The sequence below is a fragment of the Furipterus horrens genome, unplaced genomic scaffold, assembly GCF_987537825.1.
Source record: "Furipterus horrens unplaced genomic scaffold, mFurHor1.1.pri manual_scaffold_4, whole genome shotgun sequence".
NCBI lineage: Eukaryota > Metazoa > Chordata > Mammalia > Chiroptera > Furipteridae > Furipterus > Furipterus horrens.
Genome location: NW_028327174.1, coordinates 195,327,959 through 195,351,104, shown reverse-complemented (window position 1 = coordinate 195,351,104; position 23,146 = coordinate 195,327,959). Strand labels below are relative to the sequence as shown.

Below are 23,146 nucleotides of genomic sequence, written 5' to 3'. Positions count from 1 at the left end.
AAAAGGTAGCATATACATAATACTGAGCGTGACCTTGGTGAACCTTACCAAACATGAATGAAAGATCTCGGGTTTTCTGGTGTGTTAAGTAGAATAGGGTTTTACTTCTTATTCCTGAGCAGTATTTTACTGTCTCAATGTTAACTATTTCACAACGGTTTGACAACTAATGCTATGACGTGACCTCAGGTAACTTTTTTTTTATTTGAAGTAATTGTTTTCTTTCTCCTCCTGACAGAGATCTATTAGATCTTTTGCCAATGATGATCGCCATGTGATGGTGAAACATTCAACGATCTATCCGTCTCCAGAGGAACTTGAAGCTGTTCAGAATATGGTGTCTACTGTTGAATGTGCTCTTAAACATGTCTCAGATTGGCTGGATGAAACAAACAAAGGAACGAAAACAGAGGGGGAGACAGAAGTGAAGAAGGATGAGGCCGCAGACACCTATTCCAAGTGAGTGTGGCCTGGCCTTTGTGGTGACTTCCTGTGGTATCCAGGATAGCCCGGGATCCCATCCCACTGAGTTACGTTTGGTGTATGGTGTTCTTTGGGTTTTCTTATTTATATGATTGTAAACAAGGAAGTAAATGTTTGTGGTATTTTTCTGAGTTAAGTTGGAAAGGAAAACAAGAAAAGAATAGTGATGAGACCAGAAAAAGAAGGACTTGTGCAGGATGCTTTTTGGGAATGCACCAAGCCCTTTAAAATCTTCTCTCTTTGGAAGTTATGCTATGTCATGTTTCTCATGCTTTTTGGTTCAGCCTCCTAAATTTGGACATAAATAGTAGTGTTTTTGGTTTCTGGGAAAATCATAAAATATCATTTTTGTCAGATATTTTAAAATCCTGGTGTAGAAGAAAGAGTGCAGGAAAATTGATTCCCAGGATCCAGCACAGTATCTTCCATATAGTAAATGCTCATTGGATATTTGTAGAGTGCAAGAAGGCCTGCTGGAAGCCAGACCCTTCAGCAGTTATAACAGAGTGTTCTCAGCGCTGTAGTAATAGGAAGAGGTAATTGAAATAAAGTTGATCGTGAAACTTTTATGCTGTGCTAAGCTTTGAGCTACTGTTTGGAGCACTGTCATAATGACTGGAATAAGTGTGTGATTGACTGTGAGAGGTGATGCTCATCTGCACTGTATTAATAGAGTTAAGAGCATTATTTTGGCTAAAACTTATAAATTGAGGATAGAGGTTATAGAATTTTTTCCCCGCTTTAATTCTAAATAAGTGTGATAAGTAGTAGACAATAATAGGGAAGTATTGATAAATTGATTTCTTCACAGAAAGATAGTGTAACCTTTTCATTTTCAGGTTAAAGATAATCGGTATCAGTTTTCAGTTGAAGAACATAATTCCTTGACTTTGTTAATGGTTTACAGGTAATATATACATTGTATCTAGTCATAGTCTTGTCAACCTCAAGGTTCTTGGCGGTAATTCAGTTTTTCTCACATATTATGGCTTTAAAAAGGACACTTCTCAAATTTTGGGGATCATGTTATTTAGTAATATTATTTAATAATCTAGTTCTGTGTATCCCAGTCCCTGTGTAAGTTGACTCTTCATGCACTCCATATTTACACTGTACTTTGGAATGTGTTTATGCCTTTTACTTTTAAAAAATTGTGACATATATAACATAAGATTTACCATCTTAAGGGGTTTCCTTTTTTAGTGAAGTTCATGCCTTTTTAATACATCTTCTGTTTGTTCTCCTGACTGGGTGAACCTTTGGAAAGTGCTCCAATAGACTTTTGCTTAACTGGGTCAGGTCACTGTGTTTTAAAGGTTTTTAGAAGATAATACGCTCCACACGTTCATTTGGATTTTTAAATATAACGTTCTGTGCGGATGCTCTTGCTTGTCTGTACAGTCTTTCCATTTTGTGAACTAGTCACAGGTTGAGAGCACTTGTCTGCGATTCTTCCCACATGGTAGAACTCAAGTTGTGCAGAATGATTGTGTCCTTATCTTGTATAAACTAGAGGCAGGTACAAGCTGTGTTTGATAATAGACACATATTGTGCTCCTGGTATATGCTGAGTACTACAGAGGGCACAGGATGGGTGAGGGCTAGCTCATGGGTATTAAACACCTTCTGTTGTCAGGCAGCTTTTATTTTACTTTTTCATAAGCTGACTCAAAAGTCAAATTGCACAAGGTCCCAGTATTTGTATTATTAGGAATATTTGGATTCTGTTCTTAATTTTAAGTAATTTCCTATATTTGGGTTGCTTGCTTTATAATACCTTCTATATTCACATTCATTCATTATTCAACTTCAGGACTGAATTAGGACTTAGTTTCTCTGCTCAGTCATGCTGTCTTCTACATAAGAAGATCAAGTATATCATAATTATGGTATGGAATTTAATAAGTGATCTAATAGTGGCTAGTTAATAATAGCTAACATTTATTGAGTGCCAATTATTTTCCATGTTATTGTCTTATAAATCTTCTAATCTCTCATATTATTATCCTCCTCCTCTGCCCCCATTTTACTTATGAAATTTCCACTGCTTCAGATTTTCTTAAAAAAAAAAAAAGACTCGGAATCATTAACAGACTTTAACTTGCTTAAGGTCACTGAATGAGTATGTGTGGTGGAGCCAGGATTCATATTTCAGTCTGTTAATTCCAGATCCAATTTTCTTAGCATCTTCACTTTGATATCCCATGACTTAAGTGTGAAAGTACAGAGCAGGGAGAGATTATATGCTGGTTTCAGGGATCAGAAAAAGACTTTATGAAGGAGGTAGCATTTGCAGTAGATTTAGAGGATGGGTAGAGCTTTGGCACAGACAGTGAAAGTGGAAGAAAAAAATAAATATCAGCAAAGATCTAGGTGTGAGAAAGTATAGGGACTGTTGAAGGATTAACAACTATTAACTACTGAGCTATTAATATGTCAGGCTCATTACTTACATTAAATTAAATGATATTCTCATTACCGGTCAGAGTGGAAGGTATTATTTCTTTTTTACAAATGGGAAAATAGGCTCAAAAAGCCAAGTCATTTGTAATTTGTCCAATGATAACACAGAAGTAGCAGGGCCAGGGTTTGAACCAGGAAGTCATACTATCTTTTAAATTGCCTCTCAATATGCCAAGTGTCTAATTGTTCAATGGGTCATCAGAAAAATAACAAGGAAAATGCCATTTGTGCAGTGCTTCCAGATTATTCTGGTTGCAGGATACTCTATGCAGTAGATTGGAGATGGCAGCAATTAGTCAGTAAGGCCAATGAAAGGAGGGTGTTGAGGTAGTAGAACAGCCTGAAAAGAAACTAGTTTGAAGGCAGTGGTTCACAGGTGATTATGGAGGGCGAATTTATGAACTCTCATTAGATTTGGGAGAATGAGAATATGAAAGGACAGGAATACAAAAGAAAAAAATGACTATTCGTAATATTAAATCCCTACATTTGGGTCACTTGTTTTAAAATGCTTTTTTTTCCCCTATACTTTTACCATTTTTAAGCTTTTTAAATATTGATTTACTGTTTATTGAATCTCTTAAGGTGTGCCAGGCACTGAACCAGTGACTGGATTATTCATAATTTATTGTTTCCGTTACCACAGTTAGTTTTCTCTCCTTTCTTTCGCTAGTTCATTTCCTACTCTGCTGACTTTTGCCCAACTCTGCTGATTCTTTGCCTCTAGCTAGAATGATCTTTTTTCTGTCTAAACCAAATCAAGACTGGGTTGAAGTCAGACTTTCAGGTTGCTTTGTTTGACCTAATTTTGACTTCTCCCTCTTCTGTACTTGGGATGCAACCAAAATAATATAAAGAACCTGAGTTTTGCGGTCAAACCACCTTGAGTTTGAATCCAGGCTTTGCCATTTTACTCTCTGTGTGAACCTGAACAATTAATTAGCTTTTCTGAGATTTGCATTTCTTGTCTTTCAAATGCAGGCTTGTGTGGATTAAGTTTAAATGAGAATTTTGTGGCATATAGTTTGTTCTCAGATGTTACTTTATTCTCCCCCTTTTAAGCAGGTTACTGCTTTTATACTTACTATAGTGTAAGCCTCGGAAGCAGGGGTGATGGGATCTCCTTTAGTATGCTTTCCGTACTCCGACATTTGCTTACTTGTTGAACAACTGCTCAGCTTAGTTATATTTTCACTGTGATTATGGAAAGTGAACCAAGAAAAAACTTGAAGTCAAGGATAGATGCTATCATTATCTTGCACCATTCATGACTCGATGTTCTCTGAGTGTTTTTTCTGTTAGCTACTACTGGGTTTGAAATGCATATCCTGGCAGATTATCTTTGGCTTGTTCTTTCCTCTGCTCTTTGCTTTCCCCATAAACTTTGGTGGATTCCTAGGATTATTTAACTAGAAGGGATGAGCTAAGGCTCACCGAGCCGACAGCCACTTGACAATTGTGGACACTGAACCAGCAGGCCCACTAGGAGGAAAGTCGGGCTTTTAGGTTTCCAGCCTGATGCTTTCTCAGTATACCACGATGTTCATGCTTCTCACAAATTCTTTAATTACCAATAAAAAGGTAACGGGATTTTCTTTTTAAATTTGAAAAAGTGTTTAAGGAGATGCAGTATTTTTGGATTTTCCTGAGCAGTATTGATGTAATGAAAAATTATTTAATCTGTAGTCTGAAATATGCTCCCTGTTGATTCCTTGGGGAAGATAAATATTTTATGAGCCATAAATCAGAGTCTTAAATTTTATCAGATTTTGTATATCTGGATTTATATACTTCCTTATCAATTCATATGGATATCCAGGAAGCCAAGTAATGATTAAGTTTCAGTCTGGGAAATGGGTTGTAAAGTAATCACTCAGACTTTTATTTTTAGGGATCAAGGTGGTCGGACATTGTGTGGTGTGATGAGGATTGGCCTGGTTGCCAAAGGCTTGCTGATTAAAGATGATATGGACTTGGAGCTGGTTTTAATGTGCAAAGACAAACCCACAGAGACCCTGTTAAATACGGTCAAAGATAATCTTCCGATTCAGATTCAGGTGAGTACAGGTTAATTGCAGCTCTGGGAGAATTTGTAAAAAGGTGAAAATTGGTAGTGATTTTGAATTCAATAATAAGAAATGGGCAATAGTAAAGGGTACAGACAAAAGGAATACTGCTACTCTGAATCAATGACACATCCGTCACATTTAAAGCAAATTTCTGGTGATTAATACTCTGGATATATTTATTAAAATTAAGATGCTAGTAAAGCACAGCATTACATTTTTCAGATGTGTCTTGCTGAGAGTCTTACTGTTTTCTGGATCAGGTCTCTCAGCATTGTGAGACTCTTGGAAGGGTTGGTATGATGCAGAAAAGAATTGAAAGGTCAAAAGGAGACCTTTAGGAGAAACGATGTATAAGGAAACCAATTTTACCACAGGCAAGAAAAAAAATAGCCTAGACAACTAGATGCCTGCATAGATGATAGCTTTTTAATATTTTTAAAAAATATTTTATTCATTAACTTTTAGAGGGGAAGTGGGGGAGAAAAAGAGGGGAGAAACATCGATGTGTGACTGGTTGCCTCTCGCGTGCCCCCAATTAGGGATCTGGCCCGAAACCCAGGCATGTGCCCTGACCAGGAATTGAACCAGTGGCCTTTTGGTTTGCAGGCCGGTGCTCAGTCTGCTGAGCCACACCAGCCAGGGCTCTTCTTTGTTTTTTCAGTCTTGTCTTAAAAAAAAAATTTAAAAATCCTCACCTGAGGATATTTTTATTGATTTTACAGAGACAGGAAGGGAGGGAAGGTATGGGGGAGAGAAAGAAACACAGAGGTAGGAGAGAAAAGTTGATGAGTTACCTCGTATATGCTCCCTGACCAGGAATCAAACCTGCAACCGAGGTATGTGCTCTGGGGATTGAACCACAACCTTGTGGTGCATGGGATGGCGCTTCAGGTCACGAAGCCGCCCGGCCTGGGCTGATCTAGCATTCTTGACAATGAAATTGTATTACTTGTTGACCCATTCCCCTAAATTAATTTTTGGTGCATTATTTTGTTTTATAACCCTGCCTTAGATCTTAAGATACAGTTTTTTAAAAATTTCATTAACTTATTATTTTTAGAGAGAGGGAAGGGAGGGAGAAAGGGAGAAACTGATGTGCGAGAGAAACATCAACATTTGCTTCTCGTACGCTCCCAACTGGGGACCTGGCCCGCAACCCAGGCTTGTACCCTGCTGGGAGTCAAACCAGTGTCCTTTCAGTTCGCAGGCCGGTGCGCAGTCCATTGAGCCATACCAGTAAAGACTAAGACACAGTTTTTTAAAGTGACTGAACAAACATTTGGCTTTTCCATTTTTGATTCTGATGAAGAAATGTTTCTGGTCTTTCTTAGGGTTAAATTTCTTTTTATTATTTATTTAGTTAGTTTATTTATAATCCTCACCCTAGGATATGGTTTATTGATCTGAGAGAAGAGGTGGGAGGAGAGAAAGAGAGAGAAACATTGATTGATTACCTCTCGTACATGCCCCCATCAGGGATCGAACCAAGAACTTAGGTATGTGCCCTCACCAGGAATCAAGCTCTCAACTTTTTGGTGAATGGGTCAATGCTCTAACCAACAGAAGCACGTGACCAGGGCAAGGGTTAAGTTTATTTCTTTGGAAAGAATTTTAAAGCCCTTTGTGATGATTTAGAGAGGGAAAGTGGTAAGCAAAATGGAGCACAGTAAAATTTTAAGAAACAGCTCAGTAATGAGTTCTGGCTAACTATTCTTTTTGTTATTAGAATGTTAATAAGATTACTCTTGTTTCCATTATTTTTTTTTATTGCTTTAAAATTTAATCTGTATTTCTGCTTTTGGTAAAGTGAACATTATTACTCTTAAATCTATAATAAAGTAATAATCAAATAGTTGGATATTAAAGGCTTTTTCAACCATCTCATGTCCTTTTTTGTTCCCTTTAGTGAGTCTTCTTTCTTTTTTTAAAATATATTTTATTGATTATGCTATTACAGTTGTCCCATTTCACACCCCCCTCCACCTGGTACCCCCATTCCCTCCAGCAATCCTCCACCCTTAGTTCATGTCCATAGGTCATGCATATAAGTTCTTTGGTTTCTCTACTTCCTATACTGTTCTTAACAGCCCCCCTGTCTATTTTGTACCAACCAATTATGCTTCTTAATTCCTGTACCTTTTTCCCCTTCCCCCTCCCAACTGATAGCCCTCCAAATTATCTCCATATCTATGATTCTGTTCCTGTTCTGCTTGTTTGCTTAGTTTTTTAGATTCAATTGTTGATAGTTGTGAATTTCTTGCCATTTTAATGTTCATAATTTTGATCTTTTTATTAAGTAAGCCCCTTTAACATTTCATATAATAAGGGCTTGGTGATAATAAACTCCTTTAGGTTTACCTTGTCTGGAAAGCACCTTATCTGCCCTTCCATTCTGAATGATAGCTTTGCTGGATAGAGTAATCTAGATGGTAGGTCCTTGCTTTTCATCACTTTGAATACTTCTTGCTAGTCCCTTCTAGTTTGCAAAGTATCTTTTGAGAAATCAGCTGACAATCTTATGGGAACTCTTTTGTAGGTAACTCTCTGTTTTTCTCTTGCTGCTTTTAAGATTCTCTCTTTATCTTTAACCTTTGGCATTCTAATTATGATGTGTCGTGGTGTGGTCCTCTTCGGGTCCATCTTGTTTGGGACTCTGTTCTTCCTGGACTTGTATGTCTATTTCCTTCAGCAAATTAGGGAAGTTTTCTTTCATTTTTTTCAAATAAGTTTTCAATTTCTTGCTCTTTTCTCCTTCTGGCATGCCTGTGAGTCAGACGTTGGTACGTTTGAAGATGTCCCAGAGGCTCCGTAGCCTATCCTCATTTGTTTTTTTTAATTCTTTTTTCTTCCTGCTGTTCTGATTGATGCTTTTTTCTTCATTATGCTCCAAATTGTTGATTTTTTTCTCAGCTTCCCCCTCCCCCCCTTCACTATTGGTTCCCTGTAGATTTTTCTTTATTTCACTTAATGTAACCTTCATTTCTGCCTGGGTTTTTTTTTATGCTGTTTAAGTACCCACTGAGTTCCTTGAGCATCCTGATAACCAGTTTTGAACTCTGCATCTGATTGATTGCTTATATTCATTTCATTTAGCTCTTTTTCTGGAGTTTTGTTCTGGTCTTTCATCTGGGCCGTGTTTCTTTGTCTCCTCAATTTTTCAGCCTCCCTGTGTTTGTTTCTGTATGTTAGGTAGAGCTGCTCTGACTCCCTGTCTTAGAAGCGTGGCCTAGTGTAGAAAAGACACCTGTAAGTGGTACGGGGCAGAGCCTTAGGTAATCATCAGGGCAGGGCAACCTGTGTGTCACCACTCTGTGGCTCTGTGTAGGGGAGGGTTTGTGGAGGGCTTGGAGGGGGACGATGCTGCTGGCTGGCCTCTGGAGTTTTGCCCAGGAGGAAGCTGTCTTCCAGCACTTGCCCTGGTGCCAGTCACTTCAATTTCTCCTTATGTGCTACTGGTGCCCTTCCAGCTGTTGCCCTGGTGCTGAATCCCAGAGTGGGTAAGTCTGTGTAAGTCCTACGTCCATTGAGGGCCCTTTAAGGGGAGTCTCTTGAGAATCCTGCAGTTTCTTCTGCTGCCCCAACCCCCACTGGTTTTTACAGCCAGAAGTTGTGGGGACTTACCTTTGTGGTGCTAGAACCCTGGGCTGGGCGGTCTGGTCAGGGGCTGGGCTCTTTTGCTCCCGAGGTACCCCTCCTGATTTTTACCCATGGCACGTGGCTGTGGGATCACCCGTTCCACGTCCCTGCACCACTCCGTGCCACTCCTCATCTCCACGTGTCCCCAAGCATCTCCATGACTCTCTGAGCATCTCCGGGTCTCCCTCCCGTCTGGATGAATGTGGCTTCTTTAAATTCTTGGTTGTCGGACTTCCCTAGAGCTCGATTTTCTGACAGTTCTGGGTGATATTTGTTTTGTAGTCTAGTTGTAATTTTTGTTGTAGTTGTGTGAGGACATGAGGCATGTTTACCTATGCCTCCATCTTGACTGGAAGTCTAGAATGTGAGTCTTCTTCCTTCTGCGAGTGTGTTGTATTCCTCATGTGTCAGGGCGGGAACGGGATTGAGGACCAGTGCTGTAATAAATCAAAGTTCTTACGCAAAGTCTGTCACGTTTCTCCTGTTGAAGATAGAGGAGATTGGGCCAAGCTCCAGTCTTCAAAAATAGAGCTTTCTCTGTGCAGACCACAGTTGTGGGAACTCTGCATTTTTGGTCTCTCTTGAGTAAGGGTCTTTATTTCTGGGCACCGCAGTTTTAAAATCCTTTTGTGGAGCTAGCATATGTTCAAAGAGGGATGCAGGAGAGAGAGTGCAGGCTGTGTCAACCAGTTGAAATTCAAAGGGACCAGGGCTTTGTAGGCAAGAGAAAACTAAATGAAACACAGAGCTTTAGGTCTTGGAAGGGCTTCTTGGCGAAAGTAGAAGAGGCCTGAACTCTTAAGACCAATAATGGAAATTATGAGAAACATTTCAATTTAATATAGCCAGTAAAGTTATCAATAGTGAAAGCAGCTGCTTTGTGTGATGGTTAGATCCATTATTATAGGTACTTGGGTAAAGGTACCCAAGTAAAATGGGGATGTAATTGTAGATCCATCTCATTAAATTATATACATGTACACACACATATGCCCCAATATCTACATATAAGTACACACACACATTAGTAGTAGTAGTAATCATATTCCAGAAAATTATTTTAAAGGTGATACCTACTTTTACTCCTTACTTCCCCCTTGTTTTCTTGCTGTTTGTGTGGAAAACCAATCTCTGATATGATCTTATTTTCTTACCAGTTTAAAAATCTTTCTGTTTTTTGGCCCTGGCCAGGTGGCTCAGCTGGCTGGAGCATCATCCCATGTACCAGTTCCTTGTCACGGCACATACCTAGGTTGCAGGTTCAGTCTCCAGTTGGGGCATGTACAGGAGGCACCTAGCGGGTGTGTTCCTCTCACATCGGTGTTTCTCTCTTCTCTCTCTCTCCCCGCCCTCCCCTCTTCTCTAAAAATTAATAGAAATACTCTCAGGTGAGGATTAAAAAAAAAAGAAAAAAATTTTTTGAGCATTTACTCTAGCAAAACTTGTCAGTTATCTAAGTAACATAATTAATTGAGGTTGTAACATACCTTTTCTCTACATATTCTTTTCTAGGATGATTTTAGAACTTCCTTGAGCAAGGGAGGAGAAGGGTGATCAAAACCAGATTATTCTAGTCCAAAACTCTTTACCATGTTTATTATTTTGGATGTGTCTTATGGTGATCTGCACGCATAATTGAAAAAGTTAGTGCCCTGGCCAGGTGGTTCAGATGGTTAGAGCATCATCTCACACAGCAAAAGGCTGCGAGTTCCATCCCCAGTCAGGGCATATACCTGGGTTGCGGGTTTGATCCCTGGTCGGGGCTCAAACTGGAGGCGTGTTATCTATGTTCCTCTCTCAAACTGATGTCTGTCTCTTCCCCTCCCTCCACCCCCTCCCTCTGCACTGCTCCCCATCCCGGTGCTGCCTCCACCCCCACTTCCTCTCTCTTTAAAATTAATAAACTTATTCTCTGGTGAGGGTAAAAAATTTTCAGTTTGGTTCATTCTCTGATGGACATCTTTAATGCTCCTATAGAGGCAAAATGAATGTGAGTTTTGTGCTTTTTCTCTATACTCTAGTTTTGCCTTTAAATTGTGTATAATTGTATGTTGAAAGAAGCAATGTACATTTCCCTGCGGGTGTCAGATGACTTCTCATACTGATGGGTCTCACTGGAATGATCTGTGAGACCATCATTAGAGAAGTGAAGCTACTTGTTCACACTAATTTTTTTGCTGGTGAGTGACTATGGGAAGATGCTTTTTTATTCATTCTCACTTGATTCTCTTTAGAAATTTACATAATATTATATAAAAATCTACATAATCGTAAATTTGTTAGTCCTTAGAAGTAGGAGTTCGTTTTTAGGCTGTCCTGTCAACAAAGGTGTTTGGTTTAGAGAGCATTCCCAGCAATTTATTTTTCTATAATAGTTCTTTGTAATAATTTAAAGAACAAGAATTTACTTTTCATCACATAATGATGCTGTTGGTATTTTATGTTCAAATATTAGAAAGAGTGAATTTGAATACTGTTTATAATTGTATAGAGAGTTGACATTATGATTGCTTTTTGTGGGATGGAGAGAGGATTTGCTGGTAAGTTGAAAGGAGAGAGAAATGTTATCTCTAAAATAAACTAGCTAATTACTTCATTTACTCTTGGCACAGCATTTCTAATAATAATGCTTGAAAACTAAGGGGCAGTCATTCATTTTTTTGAAAATTTAATTAATTGGATGTTTTGAAATCATGGTGACTTTCAGAAACTCACAGAAGAGAAATATGAAGTGGAACAATGTGTAGATGAGGCATCTATTATAATTCGAAATACAAAAGAGCCCACGCTAACTTTGAAGGTGATACTTACTTCCCCTCTAATTAGGGATGAATTGGAGAAGAAGGATGGAGGTACGTACACATAAGTATTTATTTTGTTTTGTTTATGGAGAACGTCTTGAATGCTATGTTAACTGTACTTTATAGATTTAAGAAATAACTATATTTGTCTTATGCCATTTGTAGTATTTTAAACAGCTTTGTTTCTACATAAATCACTATATTTTTCAAAAATGTAAATATTTGAAATATAAAATATGTTCATTCAAAAACCTGCACTTATCATGTGGGGCTTAACTCTAACTTTTGTACTATTTTGGTGTACTGTTTCACTTGGTCTATTATTGCATTTGTTATTGGGATCATTCAACCTATTTTAGATAGTTTGGCTATTAGGTATGATTTTAGGATTAAATGTGGACCAAAACAGTATTTTCAAATTTATTCAGTTACTATTCAGATTACTCATTTGTACATTGCTCTTGACTTCTAATAACTATGTATAACCTTATAAGATTTATGCTTTACTTAATTGCCCATGTGTAAATATGTTTTATAATGTAAGAGATCTAAATTGGGGGATTGAATTTTTTAAATAAATAATCTTTAGTAAATTATTTTTCTAGGAGGTTTGTGATCCTGTTAACATTTTGAATATGATGCATGTGGTAGTCATGCCTTAAATTAACTTTTTTCTGAAGTTAAAAAGAATTCCTGTATGGCAATATCATCCTTGTAAAAGTAGAGTGAGAAACCTATTCAGTTTTGAGAAGTAATTATTGGGCTGAGCTTCTTTTTCTGATGTTTTTATCCTATCAAGGTAGCTTTTTTCTGCCTTTCAGTTCTGTCCCTAGAAACTTGCCATGTGATATTTCTCTTATGTCAGACCTTTGACCAACCAGCCTCTCTCTGTCACGACAGCTTAGAGGCAGGGTGGCCTCTCTGAGCCGATGGAGACCCCCTGTTGCTGCGTTTCATCACTAGACATTTAACGAGCCCTGCTTACGCCCCTGCCTGGAATACCAGTGCAGTAGGAAATATTGGTCAGTTTCTTTATTTCAAGTTGATGATAAAGGTAGACAAAGGCATTTTCCAGTAACGCTAGAATTTTGAGTTTTGGCAGATGTGATGGACTCCTTTTAAAAAAGCTTTTGGGGTAACTAAAGTTAGCTGTACCAAACCTAACAATATAAACTAGATACATTTATGAGTTACAGTTTAAAATTAAAGTGCATCTAGTCTATAATTGGGTTTATGCATGGGCTTTTTTGTTTTCTGGGTTTTTTTTGTTTGTTTGTTTGTTTTTTGCTATATATAGTATCTCTAACACCTTTGAAGAACCAATCTTAAATGGCTTAATTTCTTTAACAGCTTTTCAGTTCATCATTAACTGTAGAACTATAAAATGATTTCTGAAGTATCAAGATAATTCTGTTAATTCTGGTAAGCTGTGTTCTACTTGACCCACCTAGTGTAAAACTAACCACTTCTAAGTAGAGGTATAATTATAGGTATTATTAAAAGTTATTTGAGTATAGAGAGATGAGAAAAAGACTGATGTTGCCAGAGACTATATTAATTATATGTTTGATTGTAGCTATAGGCATCCTCCCATTTATTTCTTTGAAAGTATTAAGTGAATGTCAGGCTTCTTTTTTCTTAGGGTTTTGTGTACTTACATGGGATTTTGTCATAGTTTTCAGTGATGCCCTTAAGCTAGTCTGTTGCTTTTGTTACTTTAATTTTGTTTAGAGAAACTGAAAACATTCTTAGTGTATAGCATCCTTACTAGAAGACTAGTTTAGTTATAGGATGGAATTTGTGGTAAAGTAGGACAGTCAGTGTTTATTCAAGATCCCAAGACCTCTTCATGAGCTGAACCTCATCAGCTGGGGCTGACATTGTGTGGGATAGATAAGATGAAAGACTCAACTTGGCTCTAATGTTTTATACATGTTACTTCTTACTCATTTGAATGGCAGAAAGATTTGCTTTGCTGTTGTCCTTAACCTGCCAGCCCTTTTGACTCATTTGTTATCTCTTCTAAGTTGCTCATTTTGTCTAACCGGGCTTTGTCAAAAACAGTTTTGGTTTGTTTTCCCATCTGTGCTAGCAGCTGCATACGCTCCTGGGTGAATTTGAGGATCCAGCGTAACTGAATGCTTGAGACCTGGGCTGTACAGTTCTGTAGGACTCGATTCTTCACATTGGATGTATCTCCCCGCCCCCCCCCCGATGCAGTTCTTCTCAGCTGCATGGGGTGAAAGCTCAAGATTATTAGGGTTCCAGGAATTTTTAAGACTGAGAGATAGCCCCTTAAAAAAAACTCCACTCATTTTCTTTCTCAAAGTTAAAAAAAATACATCGTAACTTTTTTCAGAGTATTTTTTTGTAGAATCTCAACTTCTTCCCTCCCACAAAACAGAATATATATATATATATGTATATATATATATATATATCTCACATCTTTCTTTTCCCCTTTTTCACTTGCCACATATTTGGGTGAAATCTAAAAATATGGACCACCAAAAAGTGTGGTTGAGAGCAGAGAGAACTGGAGTATGGGGGCAGGGGAGGACCTCACAGTCTCCTCAGGGTTGTCTGCAGAAGTGGATCAATCTATCTACTCATTTCAGATTACTGTTTACATTGTCGGTGGCCAGACTGGGTAGTGAATCTCTTTGGTATTGTTTAGTATTTCACAGGAACGGTTCCCCTGTGCTGTCGGTTGTCTTTCCATATTCTAACACTTTAACTGAAGCTCCTGTAGAATAACTTCCCCTTTATTACATGAATCCTGCTAAAGAAGACATGGGGGGGAAAGCACCGACCTAGGTGTGGGCAGTCAAGTGTTTGATTCTTAATTCCATTAGTTTCCTTCTCTTTGTGACTTTGGACAGGTTTCTTCATTTTAAAATGTGAATAATAAATACTTTAGAAAGTTGTTTGTGGTTAAATGAGAGAGTTTATGTAATGTGACCTGTGCAATATCCAGCACAAACTAGTTGCTCAGTAAATAGTGTAAATAGTGTTAGCTTACAAAAAAGATTCACAGTGCGAACTCACCTACTCATCCTGCCTCGAGCTCGTAATGAGAGGTCTGAAGACCTGAACCTAAAGCCCAGTGAAGTGCAGTATTAGAATCAGTATTCTGTACTTGCTGCAGTGCTAATAATGGGCTGGTTTATTATATAGTTTATGACTCATTGGGGGGAAGGTGTCTTTCCCCTGGCACCTGGAATGGTACCTAATATATAAGAGGCAAAAAAAAAACACCTGTAGCCAGCATATTGTTTGATTAAATAGGACTGTCTAGTATGTAAAAAGCATTAATAATGGGCATGTCAGAATTTAAGCTCTGTTAAGGTATAAAATAACTTAGTATTTTATAAGCAGTTTTTCATATATGACTTATTTTAATCCTCACAACAGCCCTCTGAGGTAGGTAATTGCCCTTTTTTATCAGTGAGGAAAGTATCGCTTTATACCCAGATGGATTGGGAAACTACAGTGACTTGTGGCTTTTAGGCTAAGACAAGCCTCTGTCCTCAGTTTTGGGGAGATCTTTAGGGGCTCACAGAGAAGCTGCCCAAGAGTCCCTTTTCACGTACTGGTGCCAGTGCAAATTGTTTTTTTTTTTAATAGTTTAATGTATTTTAATAGCAAACTTAGAGGAACAGCACAGAAGACAGACAACATTAAAAACATGTACTTGCATGTAGGACAACTCAGAAAAGTATAGCGAATGGATGGAATCTACTGTATGATAGAAATGCTACAAACACCATTTAGTTGCCATCAATAAGAAATTTACTTGTTTTAAAAAAATCCAAATGCTGGCATTGTCCAGAAAAATTTAACAGGTTTATTTATATTGTTATAAAGTTGAACTGCTGAAACTTGTTCACTGAAACATCTTGACTTGCATTAATGCTTTATGTCCCCGCATTTATATTAAAAAAATTCACACAGAAATGAAAATGGAAAAACTGCCAATACCTGATTTCTGTCCCCTATTTTCCACTTGCAATCATATAGTTAGGTACCTTTTGACCCCGTGGAATAAAATATCTAACGTTCAGAACTACCAATAACAGGAAGAAGAGAATTTTTTTTAAAGAATGAAATGTTTCCCATCATAGTGGACTCTTAAGCACATTCTCCACGTATGTGGCGTGCTAGCTGGATGTCTTTTGGCATAATTGTTACACGTTTGGCATGGATAGCACACAGGTTGGTGTCTTCAAAAAGGCCAACCAGATAGGCTTCACTTGCCTCCTGCAAAGCACCAATAGCTGCACTCTGGAAGCGCAGATCTGTTTTAAAGTCCTGAGCAATTTCTCGAACCAGACGCTGGAAGGGAAGTTTGCAAATCAGAAGTTCAGTGGACTTCTGATAACGTCTAATTTCACGGAGTGCCACAGTACCAGACCTGTAACGATGAGGTTTTTTCACCCCTCCAGTAGAGGGCGCACTCTTGCGAGCAGCTTTGGTAGCCAGTTGCTTCCTCGGTGCTTTACCACCGGTGGGTTTGCGGGCAGTCTGCTTTGTACGAGCCGTGGTAGAGAGACCTCTTTAGTTGCCCCCCTTTTCCTTCGGCTGGAGCTCTGTGAGCTGAAGGAGGTGCTGGCGTTAGAGAGCGACGGCGGCTGCGAACACCTGTGCAAATTTTTGATGCATCTTGACAAAAGTTCACTGGCACAAGTCCTGCTTGGTGAAGGTGTTAGAGTCTCACAATCCAGAAATCACAACTGAGATGGTAATGATGCTGCAGGGTGTATTTTCCTGCCTTCCCCAGCTGCTAGACTACCTTATCCAGTGCAAACCTTCAGTTGTTATTTTTCAAGTGGCCGACTGTCTACTGTGAGGTGTTGGATAAAAGTCATACTAAGTGACATTTCTACTGTAAATTAGGAGAACAGTACTTTCTCTGATCTCCCTTAGTGCTACATTTGCGTGTGCACATTATTGTGGCCTGATATTCTGCATGGACCGTGGCTTGGAGCATAATGTCTGCTCTCCACAAAGCCTCAAGGAATTGAAAGAAGGGGCTGCTAGGATATTTTCAGGCTAATTAGAAAATTCTGTCAGCGTGTACTCAGTAGCTTAGCTTCATCCATATTGTCAAGGAGGCCTTGGTGGTAGCTGAACTCATTATTTTACCTTTGAAGAGCCCAGGTTCCAGACATATAACTCCTATTTAACAGTCATGTTCTGGCTTTTCTCTGCCCCATGTCTAGGCTAGCGTTTTTGTTTATGGGAAGAGAGTTAGCTTTCATGTAATGAATTGAGGGAAACTGACCAACATTTCCTGTAGTATGGTATGTTTCTGGTCACTGATCTAACCTCTAACCAAATAAAGTTAGGCAAAATACACTTCTTTTCCAGTGCTTCTGTTCAGAATGTTATACGTACCTTCATGCCCTGATGCCAGGTTACTGAGCAATAATTTTTTTTTTAAACATGTCCTCGGGTAAGGATTTATTTTATTTTATGTTATTTTATTTTACTTATCTGTTTTTAGAGGGAGGGGAAAGGAGAAAAAGAGGGAGAGAAACATCAATGTGTGGTTGCCTCTCACGTGCCCCCAACTGGGGACGTGCAGCCTAGTCATGTGCCCTGATTGGGAATCAAACCAGTGACACTTGGTTCACAGGCCGACACTCAATCCACTGAGCCACAGCGGCCAGGACAGAGCAATAAATTTTTAAAAGCTGTTTTTCTTTGCTTTTTGATCACTCCTCAAGCCCATCCCCTATATTATTTCTTATCTGTTTTACTGGTCACTGTAGAAAAAATAAGATGTCTCACAGTTCCATTGTTTCTAATTTAAAGACTCGAAGAAACCTTTTATCAGAAAAGCTTTGCCTCCCCACGGAATTGAAACACCTACCTTGAAATTCATACAAAAATGTTAAACTTGAGGTTTTGCTATGAGAAGTAGCAGCATTTTCCCAGCAGCAATTCTGTGATTGCCACATCAAGTAATGTATTTTAATGAAAAAATATAAAACTATATTATTAATATATAAGGAAATAAGGAAACAGGGCTTACAAGTAGTACTGTAATACCATATGAATTCACATAGTTTTAAAATAAGAAACTTGGAAGAAGATAAAATGAGATGAATTATTACATTTTCTCTGCTGTGTCCCACATCATGAATATTGAAACATTTTGGACCTTTTGACTTTTGACTGTCAGAGCATGAAGAAACATGGCCATTCTGATGGTGATGTGAAAGAGAATCTGGTGCAAGTCTCTTCACTGCCTGTCCTCCATCTGTTTTTAGTAGAAGTTACTGCCTCCAAATGTTGACTGTCTGTAGCAAGCTGATACCTCTGTTTATTTTTGAATAAGCGTTTGTGATTATCTGACTTTGGGGATGAAAGAATTTAAATATTTTTGCCATTGTCCCTCTTTAAAAATATTTGTGTCACAGTGAACATGAGTGAGATGTTATTTTTATAAGTTTTTGGAGAAAAGTACCAGAAAGCTCAAAAAGAGTTTTGGTTTGCCCTGCCTTTTCCTATTCAGACTTCCTGTTTCACTCCTCTCTTCCATTGCACCCCTCTTTCCAACACTGCGTGGTAAGGTGGCAGAATAAAACCAAGTTTGTCTTATTCTTAACTTAAACACTCAGGTCTTAAAAATTAAGTACAGTCCATACCTTTACTTGGATTACATTACTTAGCAGTCAGTCAACCTTTGTCATGTCTAACTCTTAAGAGATTCTAATCATTATTTTAGTAGTTTGTTTGATCTGGTTTGTGAGCTTTACGCAGATGCTTGCATTGATCACAGTTATCCATTTTGACATAGCAGCATTAAAATGACTTAGTTGTATGTTTTGTGTTATATAAAGACAGAATTGAGCAAGTCCAGGAACTAGATCACCTATGAAGTGAATGTCTGTAGTAGTATTTATTGATGATTATAAGTAAATCCACATTAATCCTCCTTTTTGAGGCTTCCCGTATTTTGAGTAAAAGGAAATAGTGAAATCAGACCCTGTATTGTGAATTTATTGGCAGAGGTTAATGTGAAACAATGCAAACATCTGGTGTAGAGCTCACCTGGTCAGAAAATAAGTGTGTAGCACTTCAGCCTTTGGAGTGTTGCAGCCTGTAAAGAGAATCCCTCTCATAGATTTGTTTTCTGTTGGGCATTATGCCTTCAGTTTAGTTAATGGAAAGCTACCAACTGGAATATGCAGTAAATTTGTCATAATAGAATCTTTTAGTAAATCAGGAAACCAAAAAGTATCATTATCTGTCTCTTATTTCAGAATATTTACATTGTATCAATTGGCTCACACAAACATACTACCAAGTCTGATTATCATGATTATACTACGAAGAAATGTTGATGGACTTTCCTAGATCTCAGAGTTCTTATAACGGAGATTGGCGAATCTGACTTAATTGGATTAGACAAAGCATTACTCCCTAAGAAACATTTGTATATGTCCTATGCATTTAAATAACGCAACAAGTCTTCAAAAAGTTGAAAAACCCACTTTGTAATAGCTTAGGGGGAGTATATTTGGCTCTAAACTTGGACTTAGTATCATGTGACATTTTCTCAATTATGGATGTTTTTCATTAATCACATGTTTGAATTCTTAATTTTGCTGTTTTGGGCCATCTAATTCAACTTGGAAATGTTAAGGCAAGTCAGATAGCTGTGATTAGGTGATATTCTTTGTTGCCTTAAAAAAATAGAGTATAATATAAAACTTGAAATGTACTTCAATGTATTTCATTTTTGTAGTTTTGATCATTTCAGTTTAGAAGAGAAATAATGAGGGAACTCCAGGGTGACACTTGAACAGTCCTCATCAGTGGGGTAAAGTTTCTATTAATGGTTATCTTGTCGGATGAGTTTATTTAGATTTAAAAAATAAAATTTCCATACGCAGTGTATTCTTACTGTATCTCAAATTGCTTACATAAAAGAGCCCCAGTTTCCCTTATGACTTGATTAGTGATGAAGGTTCCTTCTATAAAGAATAGTCATTATTGCTCTTGAGCCCAGACTTCCAGTCTTTGTACCCTGCCAAAGGAAAAAGTGCTATGTGCCTATTTTGTGCCCTTTGATGTTACACACATGCTTAATAAGATCCCAGATTGTATGTAGCCTTGGTCATTGATTTGTTTACTGAACGAATGCCTTTGTGCTCCTGTTGTACTTGTGCACAGAATGGCTCTAATGACTTTTTACTTAAGTAATGACAGTGCATGTAATTTTTTTAAAAAGCAACAAAAACCAGATCATGAAATCTTCTGGGAGTCTTATGGTTCACTCAAATGCTGCTCTTTTATTTAAAAGTTTTATTGTTTGTTAATATGACAGGAGCCCCTTGGTCAAATTGTATGTCTGTCTCTCTTTATCCCATTTCCCCATTAGAAAAGGTTGCGATGAAAGACCCTCCGGACTTATTGGACAGGCAGAAGTGCCTGAATGCCTTGGCGTCTCTTCGACATGCCAAGTGGTTTCAGGTTGGCTCTTTGTTATTATCTTACCATTACTGTAGCCTGGTACAGGTCTCCTTTGGAAGACTTGCTGCTTAATGGTTTCTGTGTAAAGTATAAAATGTGGGTACTCTCTACCTCATAGGGTCATTGTAGGAGTAAACGAGTTAATTTAGGTAAAGGCTTAGTATAGCTTCTGTTATTGTTGGTGTTTAATTATCATGTAATCCTTTTCAGCTTAGTACTCTGAATTTCAAATGAGGGCTTGTAACATATAAACACGGGTGAGAAAAGATAGATGTTACGAGAGATAGTTGCCTGAAATGAGGTTGCCGAAGGCTATGAAGCAATTTTAATAATATGCTTCCTTTACTTTAAAACATGTCTTTCTGAACCACAATTTTACTATTTTTAGTAACTTGATTTAAAAAAATTTTTTACAACTGATGAATGACTGGCTAATTAGTATTCACTTTAAAGAGCCTATCCATGCTCAGTGTGCTTAGGTATAGAATGGATTTCATCAGGGATACTGGAATAATTTTGTTTGTTTTAGGCAAGGGCAAATGGATTAAAATCATGTGTAATTGTCCTTCGCATTCTGCGTGATTTATGCAACAGAGTTCCCACGTGGGCACCGTTAAAAGGATGGGTAAGTACTTCACTTTAGTTAAAAGCAAGTTCTGAAGCTGTGCTGTAGAGATTACATATTACTGTGAAATGGCTATATTTTGAGTTAGCTAAGGTATGCATTGCCTCTTTTTGTTCTGGAAAAATCATGCATCTTTTTATATGAATTCTTTTTTATGCATATAACTTGTCTCTTTGACCTTATCATAATCCATATTACAGAGCCCGAGATATTTTTTTCTGACAAAAAGGTTCTATGCCCGTTAGAAGTGAATGTCTTCAGCACTGTGCTCTGCGCTAGTCACTATGCCCATGAAAGCCTCCTTGACCGGCACATTTATCCTTCCGTGCTACTTCCATGTAGGATAAAAATGACCTGATATGTCGGTGTAAGGCTCCCATACCTTCTTTTTCTTTTTCTTTTTCTTTTGAGTGTAGACACTTAAAAATAAATTTGTGTTAGTAATTAAAAGCAGATGAACAGTACACTTAACCTGAGTATTGACATAGTTTATATAAATGTATATTTCAAAACTTAGTTTGGAAATTATTATGCCTGACCTGCTTGAGACCACAGTTAAGAACATTTATAAAACAAATAAAGCTGTAAAGTGTCATTTTAAGTTAATGTAGCAGTTACTACTTTTAAATAATGTCAGTTTTTAGTAACTGGGGTAGGCTCTCTGAAATGTAGTCTTATTGTGTTGTGAGTGCTTCCTACGTTATGTGGGAGACAGGTGGGCTGGGTTTGGACATTGATTAGTTATTAGCTGTTACTAATTTATATGAAGGCTTGTTATATCTTCACTATATCTATTAGATGACCATAATTTCTTAAGTGATATTTTCAGGGTAACTGGAAATAAGGTGTTTGTAACAAAATGTCATCTGAATATATTTTGTCAAAAACAATTGATTTAAAAACACTAGCTGGGGTAAAAGTTGATCATCAGAGGGGAAAAGTTTAATTGGGCCCTAAATGATAAATTGACTTTCACCTTTTTGGCCTTCATTGTAGACAGAAATGTCAGCTCACATTTAACTGGAATCCTTTTAACACTTGATGCATGTACTAATTTGTAATTTAATATCTTCTAGCCACTAGAGCTTATATGTGAAAAGTCTATAGGTACTTGTAATAGACCTTTGGGCGCTGGGGAGGCCTTGAGACGAGTAATGGAGTGTTTGGCATCTGGAATACTACTTCCTGGTAAGGGTTTCACACTCTGGAGGCAGAAGAATCAGAAAAACCTCATTTTGGTTTATTTTTCTAAATCTGTGTTAAATTTGTCCTTTGCACAGGAAAGTCATGTGTAGGGGTTGTTTTGCTTGGAATTTTAGCAAAGAGGATGTTTGAATGTTGCAATAATGCTATAAAACTCTTTCAATAAATGTAACTTCTATTTTATATATACTAACATAAATGGTACTAATAAGGGTATTGTGTCTGCTGTGAATTTGCTTTACCTAGAGCTCTGAATTTGCAAATGCAGATATTTGGTTAAAATGTATGAAATTCACTCTGTTTGTAGTCTGATGTTTAATTTGGAATAATTAAATTTGGTCTTATTTTCCATATGTAATCCCTTTCTGGGATGACTTACCATGCTGTTTCTAACTTCTCAGTAAGACCCAATTTTGACCTTAGATATATAAGTGACTTCAAGTACAATGAGGACAGTCAAATGCTAACATGTTATAAGTGAGAGCGTGTCCTTTTTAGTCCATTTAAGGAGATGTAGTTCCTCAGCTTTTCCCCCTTTGTTCTTCCTTACTTTTCTCTCTCTTTTGTGTTAAATTATTGAATTCTAAACTCAGTTCTAAATGATATTTGTGTTTTTCTTTTGCCTTTGCCAAAGGGGGTCCTGGTCTTCATGATCCTTGTGAGCGAGACCCGACAGATGCTCTGAGCTATATGACCACCCAGCAAAAAGAAGAGATTACCCACAGTGCGCAGGTAGAAGATGGGGCATGTCCCTGTGATCTGTTAGAGGGGCAGCATAGCTTTATTTTCTGAATTGTCCTATTTAAACACGTTTTTCTTGCCTGTTATTAGGGACTTTTCTATCATAACATTATTATTTAATGGATAGTCTTTTTACCTAGGTGTTCTAAATGGCTGGTGAAATTTGAATAATTATATCTTTTGTTCTTCAGCATGCACTAAGACTGTCAGCCTTTGGCCAGATTTACAAAGTGCTGGAGATGGACCCCCTTCCATCTAGTAAGCCTTTTCAGAAATACTCCTGGTCAGTTACTGATAAAGAAGGTGAGTGTGAAAGTGTTTCATTGATGTTGGACATGGGCAGTGGTAGAGATGGTCGTGGGATACAGCTCTCGTTAGAGCCGAGGAAGCTTAATAATTGTTAATTCAGTGTTAACTAGATTTATTTTGGTCATCATTTCACAATATATACAGATACTGAATTATTATGTTGTATACCTGAACTTAATACAATGTTGTCTGTCAGTTATATTTTTAAAAAATTGTTAATCCAAGTCACGTATAAGGAAGTTTATTGCTTTTCCTCTTGACTTTCTGCTCTTCTGTCTCATGAATGATGTCATCTTGGTATTATTTATTCTTATTAGGGATGAACTCATCTG

The 23,146-nt window shown here is 37.7% G+C and overlaps 2 protein-coding genes across 8 annotated transcripts in view; one reads left to right on the top strand and one right to left on the bottom strand.

Moving 5' to 3' along the window:
- The window catches only part of STRBP (spermatid perinuclear RNA binding protein), a 117,688-nt gene that overhangs the window by 61,302 nt on the left and 33,240 nt on the right, over nucleotides 1-23,146 (top strand). For all 7 annotated transcript variants that reach the window (XM_090274697.1, XM_090274700.1, XM_090274698.1 and 4 more), the window contains 8 exons: nucleotides 239-459; nucleotides 4,838-5,003; nucleotides 11,359-11,503; nucleotides 19,845-19,936; nucleotides 20,466-20,561; nucleotides 21,638-21,749; nucleotides 22,399-22,496; nucleotides 22,697-22,808. In XM_090274697.1, coding sequence (XP_090130823.1) covers nucleotides 239-459; nucleotides 4,838-5,003; nucleotides 11,359-11,503; nucleotides 19,845-19,936; nucleotides 20,466-20,561; nucleotides 21,638-21,749; nucleotides 22,399-22,496; nucleotides 22,697-22,808 — 1,042 coding nt within the window. The remainder of the gene's footprint in view (nucleotides 1-238; nucleotides 460-4,837; nucleotides 5,004-11,358; nucleotides 11,504-19,844; nucleotides 19,937-20,465; nucleotides 20,562-21,637; nucleotides 21,750-22,398; nucleotides 22,497-22,696; nucleotides 22,809-23,146) is intronic.
- LOC150013699 (histone H3.3A-like) lies at nucleotides 15,582-17,253 on the bottom strand. The gene is made up of 2 exons (XM_090276075.1): nucleotides 17,246-17,253; nucleotides 15,582-16,007 (listed from the first exon to the last, which is right to left on the bottom strand). The coding sequence occupies exons 1-2, from the start codon at nucleotides 17,251-17,253 to the stop codon at nucleotides 15,584-15,586; spliced, it is 432 nt and encodes a 143-aa protein (XP_090132201.1). The 3' UTR covers nucleotides 15,582-15,583.